The sequence below is a fragment of the Prionailurus bengalensis genome, chromosome B4 (assembly GCF_016509475.1).
Source record: "Prionailurus bengalensis isolate Pbe53 chromosome B4, Fcat_Pben_1.1_paternal_pri, whole genome shotgun sequence".
In the NCBI taxonomy this organism is placed as follows: domain Eukaryota; kingdom Metazoa; phylum Chordata; class Mammalia; order Carnivora; family Felidae; genus Prionailurus; species Prionailurus bengalensis.
Window position 1 is genome coordinate 132,573,063 of NC_057358.1, and position 14,806 is coordinate 132,587,868.

The 14,806-nt window shown below is 53.8% G+C and overlaps 1 protein-coding gene across 1 annotated transcript; it reads left to right on the top strand.

Annotated features, from left to right (window-relative positions):
- Window positions 1–179: 179 nt before the first annotated feature.
- LOC122472770 (DNA dC->dU-editing enzyme APOBEC3-like) lies at window positions 180–14,148 on the top strand. The gene is given in 9 exon segments (XM_043562615.1): window positions 180–311; window positions 3,551–3,707; window positions 5,236–5,515; window positions 5,746–5,857; window positions 11,734–11,776; window positions 11,778–12,041; window positions 12,723–12,990; window positions 13,222–13,337; window positions 13,880–14,148. Coding segments are annotated over 9 exon segments (1,314 nt in total). The 5' UTR covers window positions 180–285; the 3' UTR covers window positions 13,928–14,148.
- Window positions 14,149–14,806: the final 658 nt, after the last annotated feature.

Consider the following 14,806-nt stretch of genomic DNA (forward strand, 5'->3'; position numbering starts at 1 on the left):
CTCCAGCCAGTGTGTGTCCCAACCCCCTCTGGCAAAGTACTTTCTCTTTCCCTTTTCCATAACCTGGGTCCTGCTGCCCAATGGGGCCCATCTCCTTCTGAGGGAGGCTGTGCCCAGGGGGGGGGGGGGCCTCGGGAGAGGTGGCTCTGAGCCTGAGGAAGTGCAACCATCTGAGGGCCCTCCCACCCTTGGGGCCAAAGCAGGAAGGAGGTGGGGCTTCTGAGGAGGCAGCCTGGGAGGTGACTGTCACACTGGGGCTTTCCCAAACCAAGGCTGGAGAGAGGAATGGAGCCCTGGCGCCCCAACCCAAGGTACCCCTGCTCTCTGCTCACTCTGTCCTGCTGGGCCCCCTTCTGCAGCCCCTCCTTCTGGCGGCCCTGCAGTGTGTGTCTCTGTCCTTGGCCTCCTCCTCCCCACGGTCCCCCTTCCCTTCTCTCCCTCTCTGGGCTCCTTCTCTGCAGGACCCACTCCCAACTGGATCCTCACCCTGTTCCCAGGATGTTCCCGGGATGCTCCCGGGATTGCTTCTGAACGCACCCCTCCCGCCTCCCCCCCCCACCCACCCAGCCCTTTGCCTCCCTCCCAGGCCAGCCTCTGGGTCTGAAAGTCTGTTGGGCATGTCTGGCCCTGCCTGTGCCGGGTGATGCCCACTTTCAGAGGCTTCCGGAAGTTCCTGTGCTCTGTTAAACGCTTTGAATCTAACCACAGGGTGGTCGAAGCAGTTGGTGGATTTCCTTTCAAGCACTTGAATCGATTTTCTCTCATATTTATGATGTGGTTTGAAGTGTAGGGGTTCGGAGTCGATGGCCGAGAAAACTCTTGAGACGTCTTGGGTGCAAAAACAGTGGTTTTATTATTTTTTAAATTTGTTTTCAGTAAAAAAAAAAATTTTTAATGTTTATTTATTTTTTGAGAGACAGAGACAGAATGTGAACGGGGGAGGAGCAGAGAGTGAGCCACAGAATCTGAAGCAGGCTCCAGGCTCTGAGCTGTTAACACAGAGCCGTATGCAGGGCTCAAACCCATGAACTGCGAGATCATGGCCTGAGCCGAAGTCGGATGCTTAACTGAGTGAGCGATCCAGGTGCCCCCAAAAAGGTGGTTTTATTGAAGCATGGGGACAGGACTCATGGGCAGGAAGAGCCACACCGGGGTTCTGAAGAGTGAATGATTATATACATACAGGTTGGGAGGGGGTTAGGGACAGCATAAGTCTCTAAGTTATTTTGGAAACAAGGTTTCCAGAACTTTGAGAGTCTAGCTGCTGTTAGGACAAGGTCATTTATTACTGTTCAGTAAAACTCAGTCATGAGACCCTTCACATGTATATCGGTCGGCCATATGTCTGGAGGATGATTGCCAACATACGTCTTGGGGGCTAGAGATAAAGGAGGTTCCCCAAGGAATTTGTATATGTTAAAGTAGACTTAGCAGGTCCTAGGGGTTGGGATAATGTTTAGCTAAGATTCCCTTTGGCCCTTAGCAAAGTGTCATCATTGAGGCAGCTGAGCTCCTAGAGGAAGGTCACTCTGCCTGTGCCAAGGACTTCTAAATGGGCCATCGGCAGTAGGAAATTGAAATTTTTTCTTCTGCCTTTGTTTCCCACATCATTTACAATACAATAAGCACAGTGTGAGGATAGCTCTCAGAGGCAAGAAGAGAAGTCATCTATTGCAAAGCTGTCTCCACCACAGACGAGTACAGTAAAACCTTGGTTTGTGAGCATAATTTGTTCCGGGAACGTGCTTGTAATCCAAAGCACTTGTATGTCAAAGCGAATTTCCCCATAAGAAATGATGGACACTCAGGGCGCCTAGGTGGCTCAGTCGGTTGAGCGTCCAACTTTGGCTCAGGTCATGATCACACAGTCTGTGTGTCCGAGCCCCGTGTCGGGCTCTGTGTGGACCGCTCAGAGCCTGGAGCCTGTTTCAGATTCTGTGTCTCCCTCTCTCTGCCCCTCCCCCGTTCATGCTTTGTCTCTCTCTGTCTCAAAAATAAATAAACGTTAAAAAAAAAACCTTTTAAAAAATAAAAAAATAAAAAAGAAATGATGGAAACTCAGATGATTCATTCCACAACCCCAAATATTCATATACAAATGATTACAAAGCTGTAATAGAATACAAAATAATAAGGAGAATACAAAAGAGAAAGAAAAAGAAACAAAGTAACCTGCACTTACTTTTGAAAACCTTAGTGGCTGGAGCGAGGCAGACAAGAAAGAGGAGGGTTATTGGTAGGACAACTTTCACTATTACTAATGGATGTTGACTATAGTACAGTATTAATAAACTCTTATAGACTGTATTGAATGCAACTGGCGATAAGGCAGCAGAGGAAAGGGTCTATATCCGCAGGCAGCCTCACCTGGAATGAAGCAAAGCATTCCTAAGCTTACTCTTGTCTGGAAAAGCAAAGGAGTGTCCATAGGAACTTTGAAGAGACAAAAAACACACTAGTGCCAGTTGTGGGCACCTTCCAACGTTCTGAAAAATCACCGATTTCTGCCAAACACCCCTGCCTGAGACCGAGCATCCGAGCATGGGAGATGATCACCCACCATCCTGCAGCCAGAGAGAGAGAGACAGAGGGACAGAGAGACAGAGAGACAGAGAGAAGAACCATTGGCTCAGTTGTGATCATGTGACCTTTGGCATCGCGAACTACTCATATTGAAAGACATCACTCCTTTATCAAGTTGAACTTTATGAAAAATGGTTGCTCGTCTTGCAGAACACTTGCAGAACAGGTTACTCGCCATCCAAGGTTTTAGTGTAAATGCAGACTGTTCTCAAGCTTACCCACAACCTAGGGGAGAGAGCTTCATGCTTCACGTTTGTAACGACCACCGGCATGCATCCGGAAGGAAGATGCCTTGGCTGGAAGGAATGTGCCTATTTAAAAGGAAGTAGAAAAAAAGACACATTTAAGACTGCATATGCAGCTGCGGCAGCCATGTAAGGTCCCTGCTGGAAATAACCTGTCTGGACAGGTGCCCCAGCTCCATCACTTACTAGCCGTGGACTTGGCTAGGCTGCTTCACCTGCCAGAGCCCCTGCTCCTGTCCCTCTAAAGTGTGGGTGTGACTCCCCCAGAATCTGGGAAGGAGTCGGTGAGTTCAGATATTTGAGGCACTTGGAACAGTAGCCTGAGCCTCCGAATTTAAGCCTTAACCTGATACTTAAAAAGAAAAAACAAACAGGTGAAAAATCAGGAATGAATTGAACTGAGGTCTTCAAAAAGCTGTTCTTTTGGGATAGAGAAGTTTCTCTTTCTCTTTGCTATTTTTCTAATGGGTTGGGGGTAGGGCGAGCAGGAAAACAGGAGTGCGTGTGCTACTGGAAGGAGCAGGGCCCAGGGGGCCCTAGAGGTGGGGTCCCTGTCCCTACTGTCCCTGGAGAAACGTCCCCTTTCCAGCCTGGAAAAGCAGCAGCACTGCGTAGGGCCCAGGAGGGCTGGAGGGAGCCACCGTGCCCAGGGCAGGCCACCCACCAGGGACAACTCCAGAGGGCACTTTCTGCATTTTCTGTTTTCTCTCCTTTACCCCCAGAAACCCAATGGACAGGATAGATCCTAACACCTTCCGTTTCCACTTTCCAAACCTGCTCTATGCTTCTGGGCGGAAACTCTGTTATCTCTGCTTCCAAGTGGAGAGAGAAGACGACTTCTCGTATAATGACAGCGACCAGGGAGTTTTTCGGAACAAGGTACGCACCCCCCGCCCTCCTCCCCGGGCCCTATCAGGCAGGAGCAGAGTCAGGGGGCAGTGAGGAGAAGAATGTTATATGTAAGATGCCAGATGGGGGCTCTTAGTGGTGGATGCTCCTTTCCACGACGTTGTCCTAAGTCATGGACCCAATGAGCTCCCTGCTTGACCCTCTGGGAACCTGATACGGGATGGCACTTGACCCATCCCATGAGGCTCCTTCAGAGAGTCTGCTGGCATTCCGGCCATCTTCAAATCTTGTCCTGGACCTTGGCCTCTGGCAGTCTTGGATGACAGAGCATCTTTCGAAAGTCAGGGCCTGTTGGACACCAATGCCTTCTCTGCCCTGCTAATGGCTCCGTTGGTAGAGCAGTCCCTTGGCCACACGGCTGACTCCACCCTTCCCAGGCCCTCTGATCTCTCAGAGGACAGCCCACACCCCTCGTCCTGCCTACCCCTGGCCTGCTCCCAGCCACAGCCTCGATGTCCCTGGAAGGAGGTCATGGTACCAGTGACCAGCATCAGCAGTTGCTACAGCCAAGCCACCACCCTGCAGCCCTGTCCCCTAACCACTGCCACTCCTGAGACAGGTCCCACCATACCCCTACCCTCTCCCCTCCCCTGATACTGCAGACTTTGCAGAGCCTGTTTCCAGGAGAGAACCATGATGGGCTGGGTCGGGGGTATGCTTCAGCAGTACCGACAGGTGAAAGGTCGTTTCTCCTGTTCTAGTACCCGGTGTTCAAAGAGCTGAAGGCAATTTATGAAATTAGTATTGATTGATAATTGTATTAGGCAATATATGTAATATGTCGTGAGGTCATTTACATTCTTCTTTTTTACTACGTTGTTGAAATGAGATGTGTATTTACATTTGCCCCCCATCTCAGTTCACACGAGCCACAGGTCAAGTGGTCTGAAGATGTGTGCAGCTAGCGGTTCCCCTGTGGGGCAGCATGGCTGTGTGACCCTCCCCAGGTGCCATCACCCAGGGAACCAGCCTAGACCCAAAAGGGCCTGGCTGAGGGCAGAATGGATGGATGGATGGATGGATGGATGGATGTTGGATGGTTGGATGGCTGGATGGTTGGATGGATGGTTGGATGGATGGTTGGATGGTTGGATGGATGGATGTTGGATGGTTGGATGGATGGATGGTTGGATGGATGGATGGATGGATGGATGGTTGGATGGCTGGATGGTTGGATGGATGGTTGGATGGATGGTTGGATGGTTGGATGGTTGGATGGATGGTTGGATGGATGGTTGGATGGATGGATGGTTGGATGGATGGATAAATGGATGGAAGGAGAATAGATGTTAGAATTGATGCATGGTGGATAACTATGGGAAGGGATGGCTCAAAAAAAAAAGACAGGGCAGGGAGAGATGGAAAGCAGTGATAAATCAATGAACGACATACCCCTGAGGCTCCTGCCCCTTTACTCCTCCTCCCATGGCACCCAGTCCTGCCACTCTGTCTGCTCTACCAGCCAAGAGTGTCCCTTTCTCTTCTCTACTTCTCCCAGGTCCATCCCTGGGCTCGATGCCATGCAGAAGAGTGCTTCCTCTCTTGGTTCCGTGACCAGTATCCATACCGTGATGAATATTACAATGTCACCTGGTTCTTATCCTGGAGCCCCTGCCCCACCTGTGCAGAGGAGGTGGTTGAGTTCCTGGAGGAGTACAGAAACTTGACGCTGAGCATCTTCGCCTCCCGCCTCTACTACTTCTGGGACCCAAATTACCAGGAGGGGCTTTGCAAGCTATGGGACGCAGGGGTCCAGCTGGACATCATGTCCTGTGATGGTGAGAGCAGAGGGGAGCTGGGGACCCAGACTGTGGGAGAGAGTAGTACCGAGCCAGGGGTGGGGGAGGATCTAGAATGTCCCCAGGGCGAGTGAGTGGGAGGAAACTGAGGCAAGACTGGTGGCACTTGGCAGGGAAGAGACTAGGCCCTGAGGAGGGGGGCACAGAAGGGTCAGGAGGAGAAGGCCTCCCAGGGCCCACATGACTGCTCTCTTCCCTCTTTATCTCAGATTTTGAATACTGTTGGGACAACTTTGTGGACCACAAGGGAATGCGCTTCCAGAGACGGAATCTGTTAAAAGATTATGATTTCCTGGCTGCAAAGCTTCAAGAAATCCTTAGGTGAGGGCATCCTCAGCCCCCCTGCAGCTGTTGTTCCTTGAGTCTCACACCACCGCACCTCTCTCCCCAGTGCCTCAGGTCCCAGCCCCACCCCACCCCCACTTCCTCCTGCGCATCCTCCCTCCTCCCTCAAGGCCTCCTTCTCCCCCATGAGGGAGCCCCCAGCCTGGTTCCTCCCATCTCACCACATTCGCCTTCTTGTTAATAAACTGAATGTAAATGGGCTTGAGTATGTCTAGCTGTGAGAATTGGAAGATGTGAGTAACAGCCTTACCGGGGATGTGACTTATCAGAGAACCAGGGTCCTTGAGGACAGTGACCGCATTCCTCTGCTAGGGCTTCCAGAACAAAACCCCACAGACTGAGGGACGTCACGGCAGGTGTTTGTTTCCTCTAATGTGGACACTGGAAGCTTGATCTCACTGGACATCAAGGTGTCCCTGGGTCAGGCTCCTCCTAGGGCCTCTCTCCTTGACCAGCAGAGGGCCACCTTCTTGCTCCGCCCTGGCATGGTCTGTCCTCTGTGCTCACTGTGGGGAGCCCCTGGTGCCCCTCTGTGTGTCCCAGTTTCCCCTTCTCATAACAACATCAGGCAGATTGGATCAGGCCCATCCTAAGGGCCTCCTTTTAACAACCATCTCTTTAAAGCCTGTGCCTCAAATGTAGTCACATTCTGAGGCTCCAGGGGTTGGGACTTTAGCAGTTGGATTTGGGGGACACACGGTTCAGCCTCTTGGAGCTAAGAGGGTGGGAAAGAGCAGGATCCTTGTTCTGTGTACCTGTCTCCTGAGTTCTGCCTGACCTGCCACCCTTGGCCCCGTCTCACCTGCTTCCATTCCAGCCCTTGCTGCCCTGGACCCCCCACTTCCTGTCACCGAGTCACCGCCACACTCATCCTGGCTCCCTTGTCCCTTCTCCCCTTTCCCACATGGCTGCCAGAGGGAAAGTTCTGGACAGGTTGCAGCCTGGGGATGAGGACAGAGAGTGAGCAAGAAATTAGTTATTACGTAAACATTTAAATAAGTGTGTTTTATTTTTTTTTAAACATAGGATTGGGAATGGGAGGACTTTTCCATAAAGCAGAATAAAAAGTGGTAGGTGGCTGAGAGTCAAGTTGGGGACACAGGGAAACAAGCAGAAGCATTAGAGACAATAAAGCAGAAACAGAAACAGAAACAGAAACAGAGGGAACACCTGGTCCTTCGACCGCCGAGCTGACTACCGCGTGAGCTTTGGAAAGTCAGTGGCGGTGTCCCACGGGGTGGCCTGGACCAGGGCACGGTGAAAAGGAGAAGAGATCAGCCTGAGATGCTGGGATTCTGGGCAGACAAAAGCCAGGAAGGAAAAGCAGCAGGGCAGGTGTGCGGTTGGTCACATCCAGAAAATCACTGTGGAGAGCCGCTTGGGTCCCACACGGACCCGTTGTTTCTTCCTGTGACCTTGGCCCATTAGGTGTGCATAGCGGTGGCCCCCGACACCTGTCTCTTCACTCCCCTCCCTGTCTGCACTGCTGCCTGGGGCAGAAGGCACGGTGCAGAAGAGTTCTGGCTGTTCAGTCTGTCCCGCTGCTCTCCCTGTCCACGCGTCCTCCAAGCTGGGAGGCACCGAGGGTCACACCCGTGGACCACACGCCTCTCCACTGTCCCGGTCATGCAAACGGGCCCCCGTGGCCAGCTCACAATATCTGCTCCTTCTGGAGAAAAGAACAAGGCAGGAGGCCCATCTTAGAGATCCACAGGGGCCTCCGGGAGGTCTCCTCCAAGAGTCACTGTCGCGCTCTGGCACACCCCCCTTCTCTGCCCATCTCCGAGGGCTAGCGGGCGTTCTCCAGGCCAGAGCTGCAGGAGTGCTGTCACGAGGGAAAGGCGAGAAGGGCTTTGAGCCTTGCTGCCCACACTTAGTGCTTCTCGGGCCAGAGGCCGCGTAGCTGTCAACTTGAGCCACACCTGAGCGTGCACATCTGATCACTCTCTTGGAAGGGCCCGGCTCATTCTGGAATCTTCCATTGGCTGGAAACTCTGGACACTGAAAGAGATGGGAGCGGAGGGGACGCCATTCCCGGGAATCCTCCAACTCTTGCCCACGCTCTTGTTACCCTCCCCCCTTGGGGCCATCCCAGGGCCGGTGGGCAGAATGAGGTGGTGTGGGGGCACCAGCCGGAAGAAGCTCTTTGGGGACTCGCATGCGCGTGCGGTCTGGCCTGGGGTGACAGGTGTCTGCTCCAAGGCCTCCTCTTCCTGTCTAGGAGTCAACTTTCCCGGTTGCTCTTTGTTTCTCCATCTGGGGTCCTGGTGGACATGTGGCGAGGCAAGCACACAGCTCACTGGATGCACGCTTCAAGCCCAGATCCCTGATCCCTGACCTGGGAGGCCTTGTAGGGGCAGCAAGGGCCCTTCCCTTGTGCCCCCCACCCACTCCTATCCATGGAATAGTGAGGAAGCAGGAGGAGCCAGGCCAGGCCCCCTGGAAGGCATTCCAGCTCGGCCATTGCTTTGCTGAGTGGCTCCAGAGAGTACCTTAGCCTCTCTGTGCTGGGACCTCATCTAAGATGGGAGGGCAGTGATCGGCCCCTCCCAAAGCTCTTGGGGGCTGTGGTAGAGGATGTGCTCAACACACCTGCCTTCTCCTGGAATGGGGATGAAGATCTGCAGGGCTGAGCCCTGGCCCTCCCTTTCCAGACACCCAACGTCCTGCTGGGGGACTGAATGGCTCCTAAGGGTCACACAGTGGTGGACAGGAGAGGGCTCATCCCACTCAGAGAGCCCGCCCCTCCCCAGCCACCGGCTTCTGTCCTGCTCTCTCCAGCCAGTGTGTGTCCCAACCCCCTCTGGCAAAGTACTTTCTCTTTCCCTTTTCCATAACCTGGGTCCTGCTGCCCAATGGGGCCCATCTCCTTCTGAGGGAGGCTGTGCCCAGGGCGGGGGGCGTAGCCCTGGGGATGGTGGCTCTGAGCCTGAGGAAGTGCAACCTTTTGAGGGCCCTCCCACCCCTGGGGCCAAAGCAGGAAGGAGGTGGGGCTTCTGAGGAGGCAGCCTGGGAGGTCACTGTCACACTGGGGCTCTCCTAAAGCAAAGCCGGTGAGAGGAATGGAGCCCTGGTGCCCCGGATAAAGGCAGGGCTGCGACAAATCAGCTGAGGAGGGACAGCTGCACAGGGCCCGTCAGGGGCAGGTAAGTCAGGAGCAAAGAAGGGGGGTGGGAGCCCAGAGAAGCAACACCAACCTGGGGCCTTCCATCCCTGCTGTGTCAGGCAGGAAGGGGCTGGGTCCACCCTGAGACTAATCTGGGAGGACCCTCACAGATAAGGGGCTTTCCCAAGACCAAGGGCAGCCTTGTGAGAGAGAACTGGTGCTGGAGAGCACAAAGCCCAAGGCAGGATGGAACAAGCCTGCCCCCGAGTCTGGCGCTCGGCTGCAAGAAGCAGGTCCCACTGCTGGCTTTCCTCTCTGCCCTCGTCCTGCCCCAGCCCTCGGTCCTCTCCTTCTCTGACACCTCATCCACAGGGTCTGCTCCTGCCTCTGATCTGTGGGCACCGCCAGGGCCGATGTCCCACCACTACCACCCCCCTCCCCGCCTCCAGCGGCCCCTCTGCCTCCCATCCCATGGGGGTGGCCATGGGTCTTTCTAAAGTGCTTTGTTTAGGCTTCGTTACAGACTTTCCATTCAAGGATGATTGAGACAATTGTTGGAGTCAGCTATAAAAGCTTATTCATACATTTTATTCTAAAGACTTGCACAATTTGGCCAAGAATCCTCTCGTGTCTGTAACCACCCTGAGCAAGAGTTCATCTGCCGGATGCTCAGGAAACCAATGAGACACTGACACTGGGCTTCTGCAGGGAAGAGAGGCTCGCTAAGAGTGTAGCGCCACCCAGGACAACAGGGGGCGCATGTTCCAGAGTCCTGAACTCCCCTAGGGTCTGCAAGTGCTTACGGGCAAAAATTAAGGGTCAGGGGTCCAGGGCCGTGGGTTCTTCTGATTGATCAGGGGTTAGGTAAACATCAAGACTGATTAGCTTGGCTTTCTGGCACCCACCGGTCTGGTTTCAACCAGATTGCGGTCCAGGTCTGAGGACCATCTCGGCAACGTGCATCAGCGATGCTGTCTCTGTTGGCAGAAGCAGCCCAACGCCTCCTGACCGTGACGACCTTGCAGGCTATTTCACTGTTGTTCCCTGGGTAGCATTCATCATCTTAAGCAAAGCACAGTCTTAAGTTTCCTCTCGGTGTTTGTCCCGTATCTCTAACCGTGGGCGTCGCGCCTTTCTGCAGACTTCATTCTGTGGATGGTTTCGTTTCTGTTCTGGGGACGCAACACTCATTTGCAAGACAAGAAGATAAACTGTTTCCCATGAACTCGCTACCAGCTGTGAAAAACTAAATTAGTCCTGAAATGTTTCTTACAAGTTGTTTCTATCATCCCTGAATTTTAGCCGTTCAAGGTCAAGCTTCAACATTTATGCTGTTACCATAGTGCACTTGTCCAAAACTTGAAGTGTTTCTGCCTTGAGCGTCTGGGTTTGCCAGGGACTGGGGGAGTTTCCCAGAACGTGGGAACTTCAGTGCTAAAATCAGGAAGCGAAGCCCCGGGCCAGTCAGCTGTCCTAAGTGTGCTATGAATGGGGGTTTTCAACCCAATCCTCATGGTGAGGGCAGCTGGGGTCTCTACCTGAGAGTACCAAGCTTCTGGTGAGGTCGCTGAGGGGTGATCCAAAGCCACGAGGCAGACATGGCTTCTTCAATGACAGTCATCCAAATCCACCTGAAGCTTTACTAATGCCCATAAGAGACATCAGAGATGGGTTTCCATTGATGAAATTGGTGGCTCTGTTCATCAGCAGATCAGAGGACAGAAATGGCTGGGTCGGTGGAATCGGTGGTCTTTCAACGAGTTGGCCGGAAATCTGGGGAAGGCATTTCTGGCCTTGCAAGGAACACGGAACGGACCCCATAGTCTGTGCCCTGAGCAAGGACACCCGCGGCTTGATTCCTGTGTCCAGTTCCAAGTGTCTGTGGTCACCTGAGCCAGACTCCGTGGTCACCCAGGTCGCGTTGCCTTTGGCTGGAGTGTCCGGAAGGAAAGCGGCTGGGGCTCCATCAAGCTCCCCCAGTTTCTTCAGACCGTTCGGTGTCTGCTTGGTCAGTAACGTCCACACGCAGTGGGGCTCCGCCAGACGGAGATTCGCGCACCTGTCCCGGGCAGGTAGGCAGGCAGGCAGGCTCCCAGGTCTGTCCACCTGCCTCTATCTGTGCAGAGCCAACAGCATTTCTCCAAAAGAATCCGTGCACGTACGCCCACATGAGCCACGTCACTTTGCGATGTGACATTAAATGAAAATGCAAAAAGCAAGATACGGGACGGAAACGTCTATAGAGTGTAATCACCGCTGGGGGGAGGAAAAGCTGTGTGAGTCCTGTGGCCAAAGTCGCCATCACAGCTCTCCCTCGGTGACAGCAGGTTTTCCTGTTCCCCAGCCTCTCTGGGCTTTGTACTGACAAAGCTGTGATACCCACGCCTAGGCAAAGAGTTAGAAGTGCCAGTGCACCCCCTCCCGCCCCAGAGAGAAGGGATCTGCACTGGACGTGTCAGGGTTGAGACACCTGTGGGGCCTGAGCAGAGGGGTCTGGGGCACAGGACAAGATGGGTGAGCCAAAGAAGCACACGTGACGCTGGTTCTCGGGGCGGGGTCCCCCACCCAGCTCAAGGCGTCCTGCCTGCTAAGGCCTCCAGGGTGGGTGACAGATGGGCGCTCCACCAGACTGGAGGTGGGGCCGTGTGTCGCCGGGGCGGGGGGGGGGGGGGGGTGGGGGGGGTAGGGAGGGAGGGGAGGGGGGGCGGCGGGCACTCACTTCACCCTCTTCCTTTTCTCTCCCCAGTCCCGGCCAACAAAGAAAAAGAGACTGGCCCTTCCCTCCCCAATCAAGGGGCCCAAGTAGACCCAAGGAGTTGGGTTCAGGAGGTGACAGAGCCTGGGATAAACACCAGAAGACACTCTCTGCGCCTTTTGGTTTCCTTCCTCTTGCCCAGACCCACAATGAATCCACTACAGGAAGACATATTCTACCGTCAGTTTGGCAACCAGCACCGGGTCCCAAAGCCCTACTACCGGAGGAAAACTTACTTGTGCTATCAGCTGAAGCTGCCCGAAGGCACCCTAATTGACAAAGACTGCCTTCGAAACAAGGTGCCGAGCGGGCTGTCTGGACACAGGGCAGGCTTAGCCGGGTCTCCGTTAGCCCCGCTCCCCAGGAGCTCTCCACAGTTTTCCTGTCCCCGGGGCCTCTGCAGAAGCTGTTCCCTCCAGCAGAATGCTCTCCCTGCCCCTCTCTGAGAATTTAATATCTACTTGTCTTCTGGATCTCAGCTCAGTCGCCGTTTCTGAGAAGCCAAGAGGTCCTCCAAGGACGGAGCGCTCGACCCCACCTGCAAGAACCCCCTCACATCCCTGCCCTCTGCTTTGCTGCCCGCCTTCCCGCCTGCCCTGTCCCGCCTCCCTCCCATTCTGACCCGCTCCTCGCTCCTCGGGAACCCCCCCCCCCCCCCCCCCCCGCATTCAAACATCTCCCGATGTCCAAAAGGCGAGGTCGGCAGAGCATTTGAGACCCTGTTGTAGGGGTGTCTGTGGCCGAGGGGGGGTGCTGCTGGGTCTGATTCAGATCAAGCCGCGGGTGCTTTGGGGGTACTCAGTTAATGGGTGAATAAGAGAAGGAAGGAGGGAAGGAAGGAAGGCAGGAAGGAAGGTTCTTTCCCTGTCCCAGGTGAGTTCACAGAGCAGAGCCTGTCATCCCCAATGGCACCCACAGCGTGTGACCTCTGGCCTCTGCCTTGTAACCAACCCTTCTCTCTGTCTGGGACGCTCCCTTAGAAAAAGCGCCATGCAGAAATGTGCTTTATTGACAAGATCAAGTCACTGACGCGGGACACATCCCAGAGATTCGAAATCATCTGCTATATCACATGGAGCCCCTGCCCCTTCTGTGCCGAGGAACTGGTTGCGTTTGTCAAAGACAACCCCCACCTCAGCCTGCGGATCTTTGCCTCCCGCCTGTACGTCCACTGGCGCTGGAAGTATCAGCAGGGGCTGAGACACCTGCACGCATCCGGGATCCCAGTGGCTGTCATGAGCCTCCCAGGTGGGGAGAGGGCACAGCTGTCAGGGGATGGGAGGGTTTGCAGTTCTAAGAGGGAGAAGCCACTGCGGGGGGTGGGTGGGGAGGCTGGACCGAAGCGGGGTGCCCCAGCTGAGGCCCAAGATGTGATGCCACCCGGAAGGGAAAAGGAAGGAGGAGCCCCTGGCTCTGCAGGCTGCAGGCAGGCTGCTCCCCTGTCCTGGGACCTCACTGCCTTCTCCTCCTCCGTCTCAGAGTTTGAGGACTGCTGGAGGAATTTTGTGGACCACCAGGACAGGTCGTTCCAGCCCTGGCACAACCTGGACCAATACAGTAAAAGCATAAAACGTAGGCTCGGGAAGATCCTGACGGTGAGAAGCTGTCCCTGCTGCAGGCACCTGGCCTCCCTCCCCCTGGGACTCCCCTTCCCAGCTCACCGCCCCCTTCTCTCTGTCCTTGCTCTCTGTCCTCAGTGCCCCTCCACACCTTTCTCTTTTCTTGAGACACCCTTCCCCCCAGTAGGGGCTCCCAGGCTCCCACTTCCTTCCTTAGCTCCCTTTTCTTAGGATCTTGGGGCACCTGGGTGGCTCAGTCGGTTAAACGTCCGACTTTTGATTGGGGCTCAGGTCACGATCTCAGTTTGTGAGTTCCAATCCTGCGGCCAGCTCTGCACTGGCAGCAAGGATCCTGCTTGAGATTCTCTCTCTCTGCCCCTTTCCCCCACCCGCCCCCAATATAAAGAAACATTAAAAATTAAAAAAAAAAAAAAAAAAAGGATCTCATCAGCTTTCCGTTTCCCTCAAGGCCTCCCTGGCCTCTTTGACCAGGCTCCTCTGGTCCCCTCTCCCTCTCTTGCCCCCTGCACTGCTTGTTGCCAGTGACACTTTAAACTGTTCTCTTTCTCTCTCAACAGCCCCTGAATGATTTAAGGAATGACTTCAGAAATTTGAAACTTGAATGACCATCAACCCTCCCCCCGCCACCCACCCTGTTCCTGCAGCATCTCAATGCTTCATAAACTGATGACTCTTAGGAGCAAGTTGTGAGCTCCACGTGCACACCGGACCCTCCTCCCCGAGTCCAGGAAACGTTTCTTTTCCCCTTCATTCTTCTGTTTTCTTTTATAAGTGGGTATATATTTTTGTAATTGAAAAAATAAAGATGATTTTCAAGTCTGTAAAACTTGGGTTACTTTCTGAAAGGGAAATCAGGGCTTTCCTTCGTAAAAAACGAGCTTAAAGGATTTTCATTTTACGGCACCAAGGGAAAAAAAATGTGTTTGGGAATTTGCTCTTGTAGTCTAGAATAGCTGGATCATTTCATCGCCCGAATATGCTCTGTTCTTTCTCAGTATCTACTACATATCTAAACAAATAGGGTAAAACTGTTGAATGCACACAGTTGCTCATAGACTTGATTGGGGAAGGGGGGGGGGGAAGAAAACCACTTGGAACAGTGTTATTTGGTGTTCTTAGCTGAAGAAATAGGCACCGACTCTGGCTGATTAAAGCAGAAAAGAAAGATTTGTTAAAAAGATGTTGGGTGATTCCTTGAAACTCTAGGAAAGAGGGAGAGCTAGATTTGGAGGCTCCCAAGCCAGGAAGGAGCCCCCACACTGTGCTGCAGAACTGGTCTAATGAAGGTGGCGTTGCCAATGGCTGCGTGCTCTGCTCACCCCAGCCGTGCCTGGAAGCCGGATGCTGACACAGAACGGCCTGCCTTAGCTGCCTCCACTAGGGACAGCCCTGCCCAGGATGGAGAGAAGGAAAGAAGAAACAAGGGACAATAAATAATGAACACAGCAGAAGATGAAAAAAGTAAAATCGAGTGTGTAACACTA